Source organism: Belonocnema kinseyi, chromosome 2 (assembly GCF_010883055.1).
Source record: "Belonocnema kinseyi isolate 2016_QV_RU_SX_M_011 chromosome 2, B_treatae_v1, whole genome shotgun sequence".
NCBI classification, from domain to species: domain Eukaryota; kingdom Metazoa; phylum Arthropoda; class Insecta; order Hymenoptera; family Cynipidae; genus Belonocnema; species Belonocnema kinseyi.
Genome location: NC_046658.1, coordinates 141743980 through 141764184, shown reverse-complemented (window position 1 = coordinate 141764184; position 20205 = coordinate 141743980). Strand labels below are relative to the sequence as shown.

The 20205-nt window shown below is 28.9% G+C and overlaps 1 protein-coding gene across 1 annotated transcript in view; it reads left to right on the top strand.

The window, feature by feature from the left end:
* Nucleotides 1-4329: 4329 nt before the first annotated feature.
* The window catches only part of LOC117183008, a 42919-nt gene continuing 27043 nt past the window's right edge, over nucleotides 4330-20205 (top strand). The window contains exons 1-5 of the mRNA XM_033376139.1: nucleotides 4330-4369; nucleotides 8069-8393; nucleotides 14367-14673; nucleotides 15133-15297; nucleotides 15461-15695. Coding sequence (XP_033232030.1) covers nucleotides 4333-4369; nucleotides 8069-8393; nucleotides 14367-14673; nucleotides 15133-15297; nucleotides 15461-15695 — 1069 coding nt within the window. The 5' untranslated portion in view covers nucleotides 4330-4332. The remainder of the gene's footprint in view (nucleotides 4370-8068; nucleotides 8394-14366; nucleotides 14674-15132; nucleotides 15298-15460; nucleotides 15696-20205) is intronic.

Sequence of the window (20205 nt, the reverse complement as noted above, 5' to 3'; positions counted from 1 at the left end):
TTAATAATGAGATAACAATCGCAATGTCTCTAAATTATATCTTGCATAAGTATGTCGATTATCGGTGTTATCATTTAGAACTAGGCGAATGATAAGTGTCAAGCACGCAATTGTATTTATCACTCAATTATTAACAATTGTTCAGCATATTCAGAAGGTAATTTTTCTAGAAACAAACAAAAAACTTTAGTTGATTTACATGAAAATTTGGGTGAATCACACAAACTTTGGTTGACACAACAAAAAGTTTGATTGTTTCAAACAAAGTTTTTGGTTGGATGTACCGAATATTCCAGCAAACAAATAATTCGGGTAAAATCCCAACGAATTTGGTAGGTTCAACCAAATGCTTCAACTGCAAACTTGAAAACAAAATAAAAATGTTGAAGAAAAATCCAAATTCTCTCACTTTTTTTGGACGATTCTGAATCAAATTTACAAAAGAATTTTCATCTTATCAGAAATACGTGAAATACTAATTTAAAATTACAATTTTTAATACAAAACAATCAAATTCACTAATTTTTGGACCAAAAAAAAAATAAATTGATAAGGTTTTGAAAAATGCTATCAAAACTGTGCGGTGAAAGAATTTTTTATTGATATTAACGGAGTTATAAATAACCAAAATAGATAATAATTAAAATATATTGACCGATACATTAAGGTCATATTACATTTTGTGACGTGACCAATTACATGGTTTATATTCGGCTGCTCTATAATTTGGAAAATGTAAAAATAGTGCTCAAATTTACGAAAATTAATAAAAATATATAAAGGAACGCATGTCGGTTCTATTTTGATTTTGTTTAAATACTGTAATTTGATTAATTTTTTTGTTTGAATGTAACTAGAAATAGGGCTTTAGAGCCCCAGCTAAAATAGAATTAGTAAAATTACGTTATTCAATATAAAAATGAGTCTGAAAAACGTACCCTTACACATATTTTGATAAAGATTAATCTTTTTTGGTTCAAAATTAAATTTTCTGCTTTAAGCTCAACTTTTTGTTTTTATTCTTCTTTTGAAATGAATATTTCACTCTTTAGATAATAATTTAACTTTTTTTTTAAAACACAGCTTCTTTATTTGAAAGTTCAACTGGTTAGTTGAAAGTTAATAATTAATGTTATGAATTTTCAACAAAGAAAGATTTTTTAATCAAGGAAGAAAAAAAATCCCATTCCAAATTTTATTTTTCAATTGCATTTTATTTATATTTTAATTTATTTCTTATGCCGTTTTCACAAAACAAGTGAATTTTCAATTAAAACAGAATTAATTTTCTACAGAAAAAAAACTACATTTTTAGTCAAAAATATTCATTTCATTTTCAACAAAAATAAAGAACCGCATTTTCAATCAAATTCGTTAAATTTTTTATTAAAAAAAAACATTTAACTAAAATGAGGCATGTTCAATCGAAAATAGAAATTTTCAAAGAAATAGTGGAATTTTCTACCTAGAGGATGAATTTTCTACAAAAAAAAGAAAAAGTTTCTACTAAAAAAGACAAATTTTCAACTAAAAATAAAATAGTTAAATTATAAGTTAGTGAAATCTTTTTTTCTAAATAATATAAAATTCCAAAAAGATAGTTAAATTTTAAGCCAAACAGATGAATTTTCACATAAGAAGATGAAATCTCTATAAGAAATTCAACGACTAATAAATAAATTGTTGAATTTTCAGCTTAAAAAATTGATTTTTATTCTTTTTTTTTAATGTAATCAAAGAAATTAAATTTTATTCAAAAATGATTAATTTTTTACAAAAAAGAATAATTTTTAATAAAATGCATGAATTTTAAAACAAATTTTTGAATGTTTAATTATATTTTTAATATAATAGTTAAATTTACGATTAATAAGGTCAATTTTCTACCGAAAAATTACAAATTTTCAAAAAGAGACTGAATAGTTTAATTGTCAGTTAGATGCAGATGTTTCAGACAAATAAAGTATATTTTCAACAAAATAGTTAAATCTTCGATAAAAAAAAGGAATTTTAACCAAACAGATTAATATCCTACCAAAAAAGATAAATGTTCAAAAAAAGATGATTTTTTAACTAAAATAGATCAATTTTCAGAAAGAAACAAAATATTTTAATTTTAAGTTAGAGAAATAAGTTTTTGAGCAAACAAAACATATTTTCAATAAAATAGTTAATTTTTACCAAACAAATTAATTTTGTACGAAAACATTAAATATATAAAAAATGTAGTCAAATTTTGAGTTAAAAAAATTAATTTTCAATAAAAAAAAAATTATTTTCAACTAAAGAAATCTTTAAACTTTTAGTTGAATTTTCAAACAAAATGGTGAATTAGTCTCTAAGATAATTAACACCTCTAACACAAAAGACAAAGTTTAAACAAAATACAAACTTTTAAAAGAAACTGTTGAATTTTAAACTGCAAAAGATCGATGTTCAAACAAATATGAAATACTTTAACTTTTAATTAAGTAATAGTTAAATTTTTAGTTTAAAAAATAATTTAGAAGAATGTTAACAAAATAGTTTAATATTGAACACAAAAAAAAACATTTTTCAACTAAAATAATTAATCATTAGGGGAAAATAAACATGTTTAAAAAAGTTTTTTAAGTAAATAGTCGTATTTTTAACCAAAAACTTTTTTTCGGTTGTTATTCACGATTAGAGGAAATCTTAAAAATTTTATCAAATACACTTCAAGTCCTATATAACATCAGTCTCAGGAGTTGGTTTCTGATGGCCTTGTTACTAAATCAGTAGCCTCGAAAAGTAAAGAGTCAAAGCCACCTGAATCGTTTCTAATTAGAATGCATAATATTGCGCAATTTACTCGACTGAGTACTCGCGCAATGCAGCTCTTCCGAGGCGAGAGTCGTGACCGTCTCTCGCCCCTCCAGCTGAGAAACTATGTAGGCCAGCAGTTCTAGGAATTGCAAAACCGGACCGGCTTCTATGGGACCTTTTTCAAATTTACGTCATATTTACATTTTTATGTTTTTAAGTGTTAACAAATATTAAAATTACGATGTCAAATTAAAATTTAAAAATTTATTGTTATTAATTTTTTAATTGTTCACGTTTTTATTATTATGAAATAAAAAAGAAGCCAGCTCTACGCGTGCTTAGCGCGCGCCTATTTCCTGCTAGGATTTTATAAAAATCTGGAGAGACGCTAATAAGGAAAGTGTTTAATTTGCATAAGATTAAAGAGGAATTAAATCAAAACGTAAATATTTTTTTTAAGACCAGAAAAGTTTCCTGGTTCTCTTTGTTCCCTCATAAGCAGAGCTTTTATCTTTTTGTCTGTCAGTAAGTTAAATAGAATTTTGTATTATGAAGGTTCGCTTTAAGATATAAGAAATTAAAATCAAAACAAAGAGAATAAGTTTAAACAAAATTTATTAAACAAACCCAATTTCAATCAAAGCTTTGCAAAACGTGCAAAACCTTTTTTCGATCGGAGAATATCGATCTTTGGATTTGAAATATTTTAAAATCCAAAAATACTCTACTATTATTTCAAAAACTGTAAATTGAAGAAACACATCATTTTTCTTTCATCAAAAAATTTTCCTTTTTTTCAAACGTTCTAAAATTGCAAAAAGAATACAAAATTCGTGAATCACGAAAAAAAAGTCTGTAAAATCAAAATAGTAACATGTTTCATTGGTTTAAACTAGCAAAATATCAAGTTTAACATATTTAGCTTTTCACAAATCGGTTCATTTAACTCAATAAAAAAATGAACTTTTTTCTACATTTTAAGAAAATTATAAATTAACATAAAAAAGTTGTTTAAATTAATAATTTGATACTATCGTTTACTAGTAATAATCGTAAATTCAAAATGGCCTTTCATTTCTTAATTGATGTGTTTTTTTATTTTTTAAAAACGTACACAACTGCCCACCAGAAAAAAATGTGAAAATAAACTGGGCTAGTATGTATTTCCTTTTTTATCTATACCATTTCTCAACAATTCGTTTTAGACTCTTCAATTTTTAACAATTTTCTAAATTTTTGCAAATAAATTCAATAGCAAATAAAATATTTTCTTAGGTGATACGTATAAACGAAAATTAAATTAAGAGAGCTTATCGTGATCAGGAAATTAAATCTAATCGGTTCATTAAAGACATTGCTTTGTTTTTTCCATGGAAATCAAGCGTCAAATGAGGTCAATACCAAAGTCAAAAATCTCATTAAAAACAGATGAATAACTACTTATTGTAAGGCTAATCTATTTTATCATTCAGTGATAGGTAATTTATATATAAGGAGAAATAATAAAAGAATTCTTATACTGAAAGTTTGACCGCTGGCAACACGATGTTGAAGTTAATTGTTCTTGCTTTCGCGTGCCATGGTAAGTAAAACTATTTTTTAGAAAATTGTTAATTATATCTTTAGGGTGGTCCAAAAATCGCCAAATTTAAAAACTACTTGCAGGAAATTCTTGCTCTGTTTTGAAGAAAAGAAAAACCATAAACAAATTCAATGCGATCATTTAATTGGTAAATTCAAATAAATAAACTTGAATAATAATTATAGTTATAATAAAATTAGTGAAAACTTATTTAGCTGGTACCTTTAATTTTTTATAGAAGTAAATTCTAAATTAACATTTGATCTTGATGAGAAAATAAAAAATTTCATCCGATTCGCTTGCATTTTTTTAGAGATACTCTTTTTTCAAAAAGAAACTAGAATTTTCAAAAGGTTATTGGATTTTTCATAATGGCAATTTTTATACTAATGTATACTATTCCTGAAATGAAACCAAGAATCTAACGGCCGATTTTAGAAAACTACCATAAAATGCTCCCATTGCAATTTAAAAAAAAAAGATTTTCTTTTATAAAAAATCTTAATATATGATATAATTGTGATTTGATAATAATAAAAATAAAAAAGATGAAAGAAATAAAAAGAGATGGAAGGAAATTTGGTTAGTTTCCTTCTCTTTCTTTTATTTTCGTCCAAAGATTTTTTTATTAAAGAAAACATTTTTTGAATTGCAATTGGACCATTTTAGAGTGTTTGTCCAAATTTAGTCATTGGATTCTTGGTTTTATTTGATTATATCTTAATTACTCTTGGTTGTGGTGATTATTCAATTTTTAATGGGTTTCATTTAAAATTCTTTCGAGTTCGAAAAGTTTAATTTTTCATGTCCAATTTTTTTCTACAATAAAAAATTCATTTTTTACTGTTAACATTTTTATTTAGTTGAATGGGGGAAAATTTTGGATTTCATTTTTTTTTATTGCATTAGAGGAGGCATTTTCTTCATTTTCATAATATGCATTAATATTTTTATTCGGTGGAAGCACGTGGTAGGTCCTCTTTTTCAATTTTTTAATTAAGTAAAACAGGAAAATTGATCTTTTTGAACATTTTCGTTGAGCTTGATAAAAGAAAATTGTTATTTTCATTGTTTTTTTTTTCATTGCAAAAGGCAATTTATAACATTATTCAGTTGCATGGGAAGAAATTTTTGTTGTTATTTTTTTCTGAATTGGAGAAGGGCTTTTTTATTTTTAACATTTTTAATAATATTTTAATTGAGTGGAAAGGCAGGTCAGGTTCTACATTTTTAATCTCTTGCTTAATTTAAACAGGGAAATTTGTGAATTTTAACATTCTTATTCAGATGAATGGGAAAAGATTTTGATTTTTTTTTTTGAAAATTAGAAAAGAAATTTTGCTATTTAAGACATTTTAATTCATGTTTTAATTGTGTACAAGAGCAGGGCATGTTCTCTATTTTCAATTTTTTAATTAATTAAAACAGGAAAATCGTTAACTTTGAACATTTTCGTAAGTTGGATAAGATAACATTTTTGTTTTAATTGTTTTCTGCATGGCGGAAGGCAATTTTTAACATTTTTATTCAATTGAATGGGAGGAAATTTTATTGTAATTTTTTTCTAAATTGGAGAAGGGTTTTTTTTTTAAATATTTTGAATAATATTTTAACTGAGTGGAGTTGCAAGTTCGAATTCTGTTCTTATTGTTTTTTGCACTGCGCAAGACAATTTTTATATTTGTTTCTAACATTTGTTTTCTAACATTTTTTCTATCATTTTTATTAAATTAAATGATAAAAAATGTTTCTGATTTTTTTTATTAATTGAAGAAGGGAGTTTTTTTATTTTAAACATTTTGATTATAATTTAACTTAAGCATTTTTAATATTTTAATTTATTTGGATGAGAAATAAATTAACATTTTTTTTCCCGAATTGAAGAAATAAGTTTTTTTATTTGTAATATTTTGAATAATATTTTAGGTGATTGGAAGCCAAAGTCGGATTTTATATTTTCAATCTTTTCTTGTTCTGAAAAAGGTGGATTTGACTTTAAAATTTTTTATTGATTGGAAATTTTTCTTTATACGAAAAGGAGGCATGCGTTATTCCAAATTTTTTTCTCACATCGGAAGAGAGAAATTTTGTTATTTGTAACATTTTTACTCAATTGAAATTGAGGAAATTTCGTTTTTTTTCGTTCAAGTATTGGAAGATGGCATAATTTTTAATTAAATTCTCAATTAAAATTGGGGTATTCTGTATAATTCACATTTTTATTAAGTTCAAAGAAAACAACTTTTAGTTTACAATTTTTTTTTAATTATCTGAGGGAATTATTTTATTCTTATGGCTGCTGTGCCAAAAATAAATTTTTCAGAGAAAACTGGTTTCTATCATTTTCTGAATTAAAATTACATTGAAAATATCATATTTAAACAAAAATATTTTCTCTCATGTAAAAAGTTTAAAAATTACAAAAAAATATAATTGAGTTTCTTGTCACTGCTACTAGTTAAAAAATTTTAAAAAATGGATTAATTTTAATAATTCGTGTCAGATATAGTTATCTATTTACTATTTAATTATTTTAATGATTACAGTAAGAAAAAAATTACTTTTGCAGCTGGAAACAGTAGATTTTCAGAAAATGTTTTGTCGGAAAAATGAATCACCAATTAGTAAAATTAAATAATTTTTCAAAATTTCCGAAATGTTTCTCGTAAGCTTTAAAATTTTCTCAATAAAAATTGTCCTTTATTTTAAACAACAGTACTAATAATATGGTTTAGGTTCTTAAAATTAAAGACAAACTATTTTTGGCAGAAATTTGATTTTTAGCCCAAGAACTTACAACTACTTTAACATTTTTGTTAATAGACCAATTAATTTAAAGGGGGAAAATGTTATTATTTTCAATTTTTTTTAAGATAAAAAGGGGGTCAATTTTTTATTTGATTTTTTTCTGAATTGAAAGAAAGACATTCTATATTTAATTTTTTTTCTTGTTTATTTGAAAGGAGAACTATTTTTTCTGCTGAATTTGAAGAGTAGCAATCTATATTTTTAACATTGTTAATTAGTTGTAAGATAGCAAATTATTACTTACATTTTTTTTATTGGAAGAGGAAATTTTCTATTTTAAAATTGTTAGTGAGTTATATCAAGTTCAATTTTTTATATTTAACATTTATCTTATGATAAAAGGGAAGAATTGCTTTGTTTATTTTTTGTTCATTTTTTCTGTTTGTAATGTTGTATTTATATAATTTTCCTGATTAAAATTGTGGGGGTTTGAATACATAATTAAAAAGAAATTAATTTCCAAGGCGTCTAAAATTATTTAGTTTTTAAATTATGAATTGGAAATTATTTTAGTTTTAAAATCTTTTAATTAAAGGCTGGGAAATCAGAACCGAACGAGCGCTCGAGAAGTAGCCAGGAGTGGGGATAACGCGCAGAAAACTCGACGTAAGACTGTTCTCTCTTTCGCCGCGTCTTCTGTGAGTCGTCCCCACTCCTAGTTACTGCTCGAGCGCTCGTTTGATTCAGATTTACGAGCCTTCAATTTTTTATTGTATAAACTAAAAATTATTAAATTTAAATGTATTTGGAATTTTTGCAAAGTGAAGTGATAAATAAATTAACAAATTCTAAGAATAATATAGTCATTCATTTTTTCTTTCTGATAACAAAATGAATTTAAGGATTATGGAATGTGTTGATTAATTAATTCATTTGATTAATATTGAGCAGGTCTGAGTGAGGCTTCACGTATCGGTTGGAATTCTAATGGTTTGTCTAACCGGATTACTGATGGAAAAGACGCAACTCCTGGACAATTTCCTTATCAAATTTCTTTGGAATGGTCCTTTTTTCCATTGATAGTTCCATACAGGCATTTCTGTGGTGGATCTGTATTGAATGAGAGCTGGGTTTTAACGGCTGGGCATTGCTTAACTGAATTACCGAGTATTGGAAATATCAGAGTCAACGCTGGAAAGTTCGGAATTAAGGATGATGGAGACGATCAACAGAAAATTAAAATTTCCAAAAAAATAGTCCATGAACAATACAACGGGTAAGGATATTTAAATTTTTTAATCATCTACACTGCCATTTGAAAATTAACAACAGGGCTAGAGCAAACAGTTCTAAAAATCACTGATGACTTTGAAACATGATAACTCAGTCGTGAAAAAAGATGAACATTTTTCTTTGAAGTGATTCGAAAGATTTTACAATGCCATTACTGAGTTATTGAAAAAATTTTACCACGTGAGAAGTTTTTTAAGAAAATTCAAGATATTTTTCAAATTTTGTAGATCGACTTTAACTCATGTCATTGCCTAGAAAAGTTTGTTTGGAAAATGCTAAGTGGGGAAAACGCAACCTTTGAAAATTTATAGTAAATTAAGGCAAATAAATTTTTTTAAATCTGAATGGGTTCCCGAGATATGACTAAAAATGTCCTAACGTGTCTGCGTCTGGTGATTTCCGACTCCAACTTGACACGGAAATGCTTGGACATTATTAGTCATATCTTGGGAACCCATTATTATTTTTAATTTTTATTCGCTTGAATTAAATATAAGACTTCAGATATTATTTTCTGTTAATTTTAAATATTTTCTACAATTTTTTTAAGCCATAGTACAAGTTGAAGATAAAGTGTTAAATCCAAGGAATTTTCAGCGATTACCACTCATGCGGCAAACTTTAGTGATCATCAACTGAAATTCGTCAAAGACAAACTTGAGCACTTAATTCTCAACCAAATTTTATTAGTTTTTATTTTAATCCAAAAAGATGTAAAAGAAAACGAGAGTTTAAATTTATCTAAAAAATACTAAATATTTTCCAAAAAAGATGAATTTTCTCAAAAAAATTTAGTTCTTAACCAAATAATGATATTTGTAGCAAGAAGATTGATTTTCTGCTAAAAAAGATGAATTTTCAACTAAAAATTGCAATCTTCAAACAAAAAATGAATTTTTAATAAAGTAGTTCAACTTTTAACAAACCAATTGTTTTTCAAACAAAAATGGAAGAATTCTTAACACAAGATGTCATATATAAAATTTTAATTCAAAAAGTTTGAAATTTTGAATAAAAATACTCGAATTCATTAAAAAAATTAAATTAAATAATTGAATCATAAAACAAGTTTTCACCAGTAAGATTAATTTTCTATAAAATAGGACAAATTATTAGCAAAAAGGTAACGTTTCCAACCAAACATTTGAATTCTTTAATAAAAATAATTAATCTATAAACAAACAATTGAGTTATTAATTAAACAGTTTAAATTTTAACAAAGGTTTTGATTTTTTATTTAAAAAATATGAATTTGCTATGAACAATGTTTTAGTTGATGTTTAATATTAAAAAGCATTTTAAATGTTTAATTGACTATTCGTAATTTTAATAATAAATGATGAAATTTTCACCAAAGATATGAATTTTTAAACCAAAATGACGAATTTTAAATAAAATTGTTGAATTTGCTATTAGAAAAGATATTTCTATCCAGAGTGATAACAAATTTTAGGCAAATTATAATTTGATGAAAATTATAATTTTTATTAGAAAATAAAAATTTGTAATCGCAATTTTCTTAAATTTTCTTTGCTTATTTGCTTTAAAAACTAATTTAAAAAAATAAATAATCACTTTAAATATTTGAGGAATATTAAGAAATCTTGTTTAGCAACTTAAAACCTATCAAAATCTTTTAAATAATTCAAAGTCTTATTATAAAATATTCAAAAAATGACAGTTGGCTTTTTTTTATTTATATAAAAATAATTTTCGTAAGTATCTTGAGAAAATTCAAAAATAATTTTGAAAATTTCAGATACGTCAAATAAAAATTTCAACAAAAAAAGTTTGTTGGCAACATAAATAGTTAAATTATTAAACAGGAATAATTTCTTGTTTTCCAAAAGAGACCAATTTTTTTAAAGAAAATTTAATTTTATTAACTCGAAAATTGGAATTTTTTACAGAACGTTTGGTACCAAAAAAGAAATTTTTTTAAACTGTAATGATAATTATTTAACGAAAAGATTTAAATTTGAATAAAAAATTGACGAATTCGTCAAAAAATTAACATAATAGTTGAATCCTGAAACAAAAATTATGAATCTTCAACAAAAACGTAAATTTTTAACCAGTTAGTTTAATTTTTAATCAGCTAATTCAATTTTTAACTATGAAATATGAGGTCTAATCTTTACATATATTTTTCATAATTGAACTAAACAATATTTTAAATTCCAAATCAAAAATATTTGGATTTATCCAAAAAAGACGAATTTTTAACAAAATAGGTCAAAAATAGTCTACCAAACAAGAAAAAAAATTTCAGTTCAATTATAATTTAAAGGAGAAAATAATTTTGATTATTCCGCCGAAAAACTAAAAAAAGATTGTTAAATATTTCAGTTCTCTCGAAACATAAATTAGAAAATTTCTAAAATTTTTTTTTATTTTACAGGATTGTAGTCAATTTTATGAAAAATTTCAGATTCAAAGATATTTAGAACTATTTGAAGCTTAGAAAATATTTAGGAAAAGTTTATAAATTTTGCAATCTTTGAAAATTTGTTCAATCTCTTCAAAACATGGAGAATTTTTCAATATCTCTAAAAATCAGCCAAATTATTCCTAAAAACATCTTGAAATCTTTCGGTTTTTTTGTGAACATTTTTCCTAATAGTTTAGCCGTTTTCTATATTACTAAAAATATTCTTAAATTAAATTTTGCACAACAAAAACTTATCTATTTTTTTAAAAGTCTTTTCAATTCTGAAATTAGTTTTGTATCTTTTTAAAATTTCGGACATATTTTACAATCATTCATAGTCTTGTTAAATATTTATTTTCAATTAATTATTCGAAATAAAGAGCCTTTTGTAATATATTTTTTTAAATTACAAAATTATTTTCGAAAATGTTTAAAAACTTCTAACTATCTTTTAGAAGGATTCGATTTTTTTTTATTTTCAACATTTTTAAATATTAAAAAAAAATTAATTTATCAAAATATAAAATCCATTAAAATTTTCCCTACAAACTTTGGACATAATCCTAATTTTAATTTCAAAATCTCGAAAAATCTTTTTAAAACTTCTGAAATATCAAAATATCTTTTTAAATAATTTCAAAATTTCCTGTTATACTACAAAAATAATTTCAAACTTGAAAAGAGTTTAAAAAATTTGATAAAATATAGTTTCTTATAAATTTTGAACTAAAAAACTTAGAAGCTTTTTAAGAATTTAAAAAACTTTCAAGAGAACACAAACATTTATAATCATTTTTTGTTTTGCAAAATTAATTTTAAGACTATTTTTAGAAAGATTATAAAACATGCTAAAAGATGTACAAAAATGTCAAAAAAGAATCCCGAAGATTTCAAGACATTTTTACGAATAAGTCAAGTGAAGAAAATATTCTAAGACATTGAAAAATTAAAAAACTGTTCCTAAATATTTTTCAAGCTTCAAATAGTCCTGAATATCTTTTAAACTCAAAATCGCTATAAAATGTAGTAAATCCTGTAAAATAAAAAAAATTCTAAATTTTCTAAATATTGGTTCGATATAACTGAAATGTTCAAAAATCTTTTTTTAATTTTTTGGAAAAATAAAAAAAAAATTATTGTCCCCTACAAACTATAATTGTCCTAAATTTTTTATAGACTATTTTGAACTATTTTGTTGATAATGTGTATTTTAGGATAATTCAAAATATTTTTTATTTAAAATTGAAAGCATTTTTTAGTTTAATTATAATTATATTTTTCGATAAGACTTCCTCATTTTATTTAAAGAATGAATAAATTCATTAAAAGTTGAGCTAATAGGTTAAAAATGTACTTTTTTTAAGATTTATTATTTTAGTTCCAAATTCATCTCTTCGGTTGAAAACGTAATCATTTTGATGAACTTTGCCATTTTGATAGAAAATTTACATTCTTGTATGAAAATTCATCTTTTTGGTTGAGGATTCAACTCTTATGTTAATTTTTTTATTCAACTTTTTGTTAAAATTTTAATTTGACAGGTCTGATATTTTCAAAAATCTGTTTGACTTGTCTAAAGATTTATAGGAAAATTATATTTATATAAGTTTAAAAAGAAATAAACGAAATTTCGATTTGTAAAGATTTCGAACTAATACTTCGAATTTGATCAAAAGATTTTTATAGGTTTCAAGATTATAAACAGATTTTCTTCAAATTCCTGGAAATGTTTATAATGATTCCTTATTTTAAAAAATCATTTTTAAAAGAATATTTAAAAAGATTATAAATAATTACAAGAGAATTCCAAATCTTGTAAAATGAAGAAAAAACTTAAAAATTTTCAAAATACATTTTCGACATCTGAAATTTTTAAAATCTTTCGATTTTTTTTGAAAAACTTGGGAAAATTATACTTAATAACCTCAAATATATGAACGAAGAAAATAAAAAATAAATAGCGATTCGAAATTTCTATTTTGTATTAAAAATGATATTTTCCTGTAAATTATAGTTTGCCTAGAATTTTTTATTACTCTGGACTAAAAAATATTTTATGGTAGCAAATTCAACAAATTTATTAAAAATTTGTCGTTCTGGTTTGAATATCTATCTTCTTGGTGAAAATTTCATCCATTTTTATTAAAATTTCCAATAGTTAATTTAATATTTTAAATCATTTTCAGTTTAATCATCAATTGAATATTATTTATAGCGAATTCATCTTTTTTTAATGAAAACTCAATTTGATCAAATTTAAACTGTTTTATTGACAATTCACTTGTTTCGTAAGAGTAATGTAAGCAATTTATGAGAAAAAATTTTTTTTTCAAAAAATTAATCTTTTTGATTGCATTTTTTTAAGGATTCAATTATGTAATTTAATATTTTCAACAAATTTAAGTGTTTTTATTTCAAACTTAAATCTTTTTGAACTGAAATATCAAATATTACATCTTGTGTTCAGAATTCTTTTGCTTTGTTTGTAAGTACCACTGCTTAGTCAAGAGTTGAACTACTTTATTAAAAATTCATTTTTGGTTTAAGATTCTTATTTTCAATTGAAAAATTTATCTTTTTTGGTAAATATTAATCTTCTTGATAGAAAATTCGTGTATTCGGTTAAGAATAAACTTTTTTGTGAAAAATCGATCTCTTTTGGAAAATATTAAGTGGTTTCCGGTTAAAAATACAACTGCTTAAAAGTAAATTTTTGTTGGTTAAGCATTCAACTATTTTCTTGAAAATTATCTTTTTTTGATCAATTCAAATGTTGTCTTTTTGAATGGATATCTCTTTGGATTAAATAAAAACTATGGCATTACATACATTACATACCGCCTTAATGCGATGTAGCGTGGAACCCCATTGGACCATAACGTGGCGCGGTACACCGACTAAAGGTGTTCGCACAATAAAATACGTTTGCAGTATGCTGGAAAAAGCTCACGGTCGAGCCGTCGTGTACGCACACAGAGCACCAACCAATCGCGTGCGATCTGTCGCGCTGCTGTGGTGCGTGCTGGCTACGTACCGTTCACTTATCGGACCGCCGCTCGAGAAGCTGAAGTTTTCGACATTGCCAATTTGGTTCATTATATTATTTAATTATCTATTTATTTAAATTGTGTTATAGACAATAAAATATAAATTACTATGGAACTTGTCGAGGTATCCGAAATATTTAAAAAATGACTTTCTAAAATAGCTTTCAATACTGGCTTTCTCAAAATGATAAATACTACACTCTCTCCGTAAACACACCAATATTGACAACGTTGAAAACTTCTGCTTCTCGAGTGCCGGTCTGATAGGTGAACGGTACGTAGCCAACTCGCACCACAGCAGCGCCAAAGATCACACGCGATTGGTTGGCGCTCTGTGTTTGGGCACGAACAGCACCGTGACGTGGCGCGGTACCCTGACTAAACGCGCCTTGGAGCATTATGGAATGGAGGAGTTCATATTTCCAAACAAATAATCTTCTTTATTCGCAAATTTGTTAACAAATATTTTTGCACACAGTGGAGTAGCACCATTTGACATCGCTCTTCTGAAACTGCGAACTCCCCTGGTATTTAACAAACGTGTGGGACCTGTATCTTTACCAGAGCAAGATGAAGAATTCGAAGGAGAAGTAGTTCTTTCTGGATGGGGATCAACTTCTAAGGATCTAACAACTGAATTGCCAAAAGTGTTGCAATATGCTAAAGTCCCTCTTGTTGATAATGATTCTTGCAATCAAACGCTTCAAGAGGTTGAGTTGGGCGTAGAACTTTTTGATACTCAAATCTGCTCTGGGCCGTTGGGAGATTCGGTATCTGCTTGCTCTGTAAGTAATTTTAATATTTCATGAATTTCAGGTTTAATTTATCGGTGTTCATTTTTTATAACTTTTTGAAAGTGTGTCTAGCGTTTCTAGGATGTCCAGCATCCTGGATATCCTTGAAACCCTAGAAAAGATTTTTAATTTGTTCGGCCTAGAAAACCCTAGGAAAGTACTTGCATTTTTCTCATCGTCCTGGAATCCTTTATTTTTTATTTATTTCGACATTAACAACAATTTAATGACAGTTTTATTAACTATGAATGAAAGCATTTTTTAAACAGTTTTTAAACCCAGTTTTTAAACCCAGTTTTTAGACCCAGTTTGAATTCTAAATATGAATCTTAGACACTTTTCACAAATATTAGCAATTGATTATAATATTTTTATTGTTTTATTTTAAATTATTTTCAAATATTTTGATGTGAGAACCCTGATAATAATTTAACTTTTTCTGCATTATAGGGAGACTCTGGCGGGCCACTTGTAAAGGAAGTCGACGGAACTCCTGTCCAGGTTGGAATTGTTTCCTGGGGTGTGCAACCATGCGGAAATGGTTCTCCATCAGTTTACACTAGGGTTGCATCATTTGTTGACTGGATCAACGAAAAAATGGAAGAAAACTCTTTTTAATTTATACTTGTATAGTTTATTATGGTGAAGATTAAACAAAAAAAGACGAATTGGCAATAAAATACTTTAATCTTCAACTAAAAGACATTTATACAATATTTCCAAATAGTATTGAATTACTAACCGCATGAGCTATTTAATTTAATTTGTCACACATTAGTATAGTATAGTAAAGCACAGTACAGTTTTATCGGACTATAGATCTGGAATAGGTGCACTAGAAGGTCTACATCACGAGGTGCAGCTGCTCTGGGGAATTGAAAATCTTAAGTATGTGGGAACTAAAATAAGAAGCGATCCTTCCTGGTGGTTATGGCAAAGCCTTCTGGAAATTCGAGGGCGCGAGTTCTCATGTTTCCAAGCTACGGTGTGTTCTCCGTATCAAGTGCTAAAAGGTACCAGGGTTAAAAATCCTTGAACAACCCTGCTGGCCCCACTCAGTTGAGGTGGACCCGCTTCCTGCAAGCTGGCTTTTCAGTGGCTGTTTTTTATTTCCCTAGCTTCTCGTAAGTCCAAATGAGTGACACACGAAAAAAAAACAATAAGGGTTCGATTCCGGCACATCCAAAATGTGCTTTGGAATGAACACAATAAATATATAACAATTTATATTCAGAAATTTTGTAAGCGTAAACGTGAGGAATCAATTAATATTCAAGACTGAGCGAGGCTCCACAAGATCCTGACGGAAAATCCAGAAGCTCGAGACGTTTGAGCGCATGAAAAAGAAGGAACGCTAAATCACCTGATTAAAATTTCTTTGCCAAGGACGTTGATATCAAGAATATAGAATGGGCCGCTGGGTCGTTCTGCTCCTTTAAATCACCAGGGGAAGATTGCGTCTAACAAGAGATTTCAAAAAAGTATTTCGTTATCCCTTCACTGAAGAATATATTTAGAGCCAGCATTACCGTAAGGCACATCCTATCCACATGAAAGGATAGCAGAGTGTCCATCATTTCCAAACCTAAGAAGAAGGGTTGCCATGCTGCATTTTCAACCGACCAGCTTAACGTCCTTTATCCTGAACACTTCAGAGAAGCTGGTCGAAAGATATATTAGAGATGATGTGGTTTTAGCATCTCCGTTGCAAAGCTGACAGCACCCTGTTGCATTATTCTTATTATATTTAACTGAGCAATTAAATTATCCCTCTTATTGCTTCTGGATTTAAAGACAGTTTGAGTTTTAACGCACTGAATTTTTACTTTTTGGATTGCAATAAAATTGTTTCGAGTTCTTTTTTTTTGTTCATGAGATTAATTCATAAAAATACTTACCGCTCGATTTTTAGTTTATCCTCGTCAGGAAGTTGGCACCAAGTATACACGTCGGTACCAATCCTGGAAGGACGATAAACCTGAAACATAATACTTTATGATTAATAAGCAAAAGAAAAGAAACTCTGTCAATAACTTGGGGTTCCCAATTTACGTTAAAATTTAACTCTGTTTTCTCTACTTTCAGCCCCTTAATATTGAAGTAATGTTCAATTATAAATTCCTTTGACATATAATTGTCTCTAAATCCAGTATTCAGTTGAGCATCTATTAACTCAGTTATCATCTTATTTAAATTTATTTTTATAAAATTTTATGAAATTTATTTAATCTCGAATTAACGTGAGGAAAATGGGATCACATAAGCGAGAACAAAATTATCTTATTATTTTCCCAATAATCTTTTTTTTATTTTTGTTTTAGATAATTTAGTAGTGTCTTTATGTACCTAAAAACGAGCTACGTTCTACATCGTTTTCCCCTTTTTGAAGAACTCAGAAACTTCTTTTAAGTAGAATTTAAAAAGTGAAACGTCCTTCTGTGCAAATTTTATGTGCAATATTTGCCCACAGAAGTCAGTTTCGCTTACCTAACAAATATTAATTTTTGTGAAAATGAAACTGCGTTTAGTATTTAGTTGCCCCTCATTTGTTTAGGCTATCAAAAGAAAAGCCTACCTTTTAAGATGCTTGAGATTTGAATCAGAAAATCATGCGTCCATTTTGGGAATTTCTTGAACTCCTTAGGATCGCCGCTTTCTTTATCAAAACCAGTAGCAAAGTTTGGTGGAGGGTCACCTGTAAAGTTTTGACTGCTGTCTTAATCCTCTTCTTTTTGAGACCTTATTATATTAGCTCCCGTACGCTGACGGGTCGCCCATACAATATATGGTAAGAATAATGCTTGTGCACCATCTATAGAACTTTCCTAACAAAAATAATGCTCAGAATTTCTTCATCGCAAATGAAATTTCAAACGTTAAAACAGACTGGCATCCTAGGGTTCCCAAAAGAATGGGTTGCGCAAAAATGAGCGAGGAACTCTCCAGTATAAATTCAAAAATTCGAGATCCCGAGAGTTTAGTCACGTGAGGAAGCACCTTGAAAGTTTTGAACTAAATATATATTATTTTATTTCTGCAATGTAAATAAAAGCACTAGATTTTAATCGCTCCTCAGTTCTTCCTCCTGAGCTCTATTCTTTGGTAGCGTGGTGCCATTTTGCTTCCTAATGTCGTAACGAGTAGATTTTGTGGTCCTGGAGAGTCGAGAGCCAAACTGTGATATCCTACGAATGCTTGGCACCGACTGCCCGTCTACATGTTCTCCGGTAATCACGAAACCTCCTGGGTATCGTCCACCCGTCCATCCCTACTTTCCAGTGATTGCGCACGCAACGACACCTGTTTCTCGTAACGGTTTAAATAACTTATGTAATATTTTGATCAGGAATTCGCAAGTTATTCAAGAGCGTATCTGTTTTAACTTTCCCCCGCTGCTGAGTAAATATTTGTAACGTAAATGAAATTTATATTCTAAACCGTTTCAACGCCTTTCCGACGGGCTGCTCTGTAAAAACTGCGCATCATGCTGGCGTGGCAGAATCAGAGCAGTAGCTGGACCAGGGAGGGTATCATGTGGGCATTTTCTTAGGTATAAGCGTTGGGTTTAGCAATACCCCTCTAGAAATCATATGTCGAAAGGTTTCGAGGGGCCCATAGGAGGGCGTTATGTCTATCCTCCTCTGAAAAAGTTCATGGGTCTTATGAATTTGACGTTGTAGATCGTGGAGCTCCGGTTCGACAACTTAGGGCTCGCAGTGAATCTGGAAAAGACTAGCATGGTGGTTTTCACGAGAAAGCACAAAATGTCGACAGATGACGCGTCTGCATTTTGTGATAGCAAAGCGCCTTGAAACTCAATGCAAAAAATGTGTCATGCCATTTTGGATATGCTGAAGAGCCTTTGGTTTTACTTGGGGTGTTTGACCTAAAATGCTTGCACGGCTCTACTCTACTGTAATTAAGCAAGCCTCCCATATGTGCCCGTTGTCTGACGGTCGCAGGTAATACTTACAACGATGCAGGACAGGTTACGAAAACAGCGGATCTGCCTCATCACCACATTTTCTCTTCTCACTCTCGCTTTTATATGATCATCCACTCCCCGATTTCTCCGAAACAGTAAGCTCAGATACACGTTCACCTCTTGCACCACCTTTCCGTTCCACTTACAATCAACTTTCTTTTCTCTTTCACCTCATTTCCTGAACCATGTCCTAGCCCTTTTTACCCTTACTCCTCCTACCACTCCAACCGCTAGCTTATTTTCAATATCCGCGTTTAAAATCACAAGACGCCTTGGGCTAGGCAGACACCCTTACCTTCACCCCCTCTCCATCCAGGAATCATTAGAAATTCCCTCCTATCATCTCCTCTCCTGTCTGTCGTCTCCTCATATAACTCGCTTAGGATCTCTACCAGATATATTATCCATCGTCTTTATTGCTTGACACAAATTCCCCCTATCCACCGAACGAAAGGTACCTTTCCGATCCACAAAAAACGCGTACACTTTCATACCTTTCTTAACTAATTCTCTATCCAAGACATGCTGCAAAACGTAAATATTGCCAATAGTGCAGCCTATCAGGCAAGATCGTCCGGTATGTCCTCGTCATTCAGCTACTCCTCACCTACCTCCCTCGTGCTTCTATTTTCCTTATTTCTCGTTTGTAAATTAATTATCTTCCACAAGTCCCCTTATGTCTAAACACTTCTCAACTCCTCTTCCAGATCTTTCTCATTTTCGTGCTCTTTCTGCTTACACATCAACCTAAACTCTTTCCTCATTTCTATATGTTCCTACATTTTCGCCGTTCCTTCTTTCTCAATTACCTCCCTCATCCAGATCAACATGTCCCCTGAAGATTCTTCTTCCTCAGCTAGCCTTCCACCACCCTCCCCTTTTATCCACAAATCAATGACTGATTCTACCCTCACTTACACTGCGAATATCTCTGTCTTCATGTTTGCTCCCTGTTCGTCTCTTGTTGCTGTACCATTTTCCACCGCCCAGCTTCGAAGCTCTTTTCGGTCCCTTAGAATCTCCCCCTTTTCATGTATTACTTTATCCTTCGATCTGTATTTAAATCTGTCTCCCTCCCTGTAGAGACCTTCCTCCCTTTTCATTCCCGCAAATAAGTCCCTGTCTAATACCGTCATACCTTCCTCCGTGTCGTCCAGCAATTATTTCATCCGTTCGTTAATCATTTCCATCCCGTCCCTCTTGTATACTGTCACAAACTTGCACATCATCCCTCCCATCTTCACCACTCTCATTTACACCCCATCCCCCCCCTCTCCCGTCGTGAACATCTGTCTCCAGGTTATCTCTAATCCCTATTATAATTCCCCCGCTATCTGTCCCATTTTCATTTACTCTGACCATCTCTTGGAGCCTCCACCTATTCCCCTCTGGTAGCCTTGACTCTAATCTCGCCGAATCCTTTCTCTCTACCCATACTGTTGAGACTCACTCAAGTTATTATTTATTATTATTTATGGTACAAAAACATCTGCCCTGAAACGTGTCTGTACCCACTTTCTTAGGATAAATTCTATTAC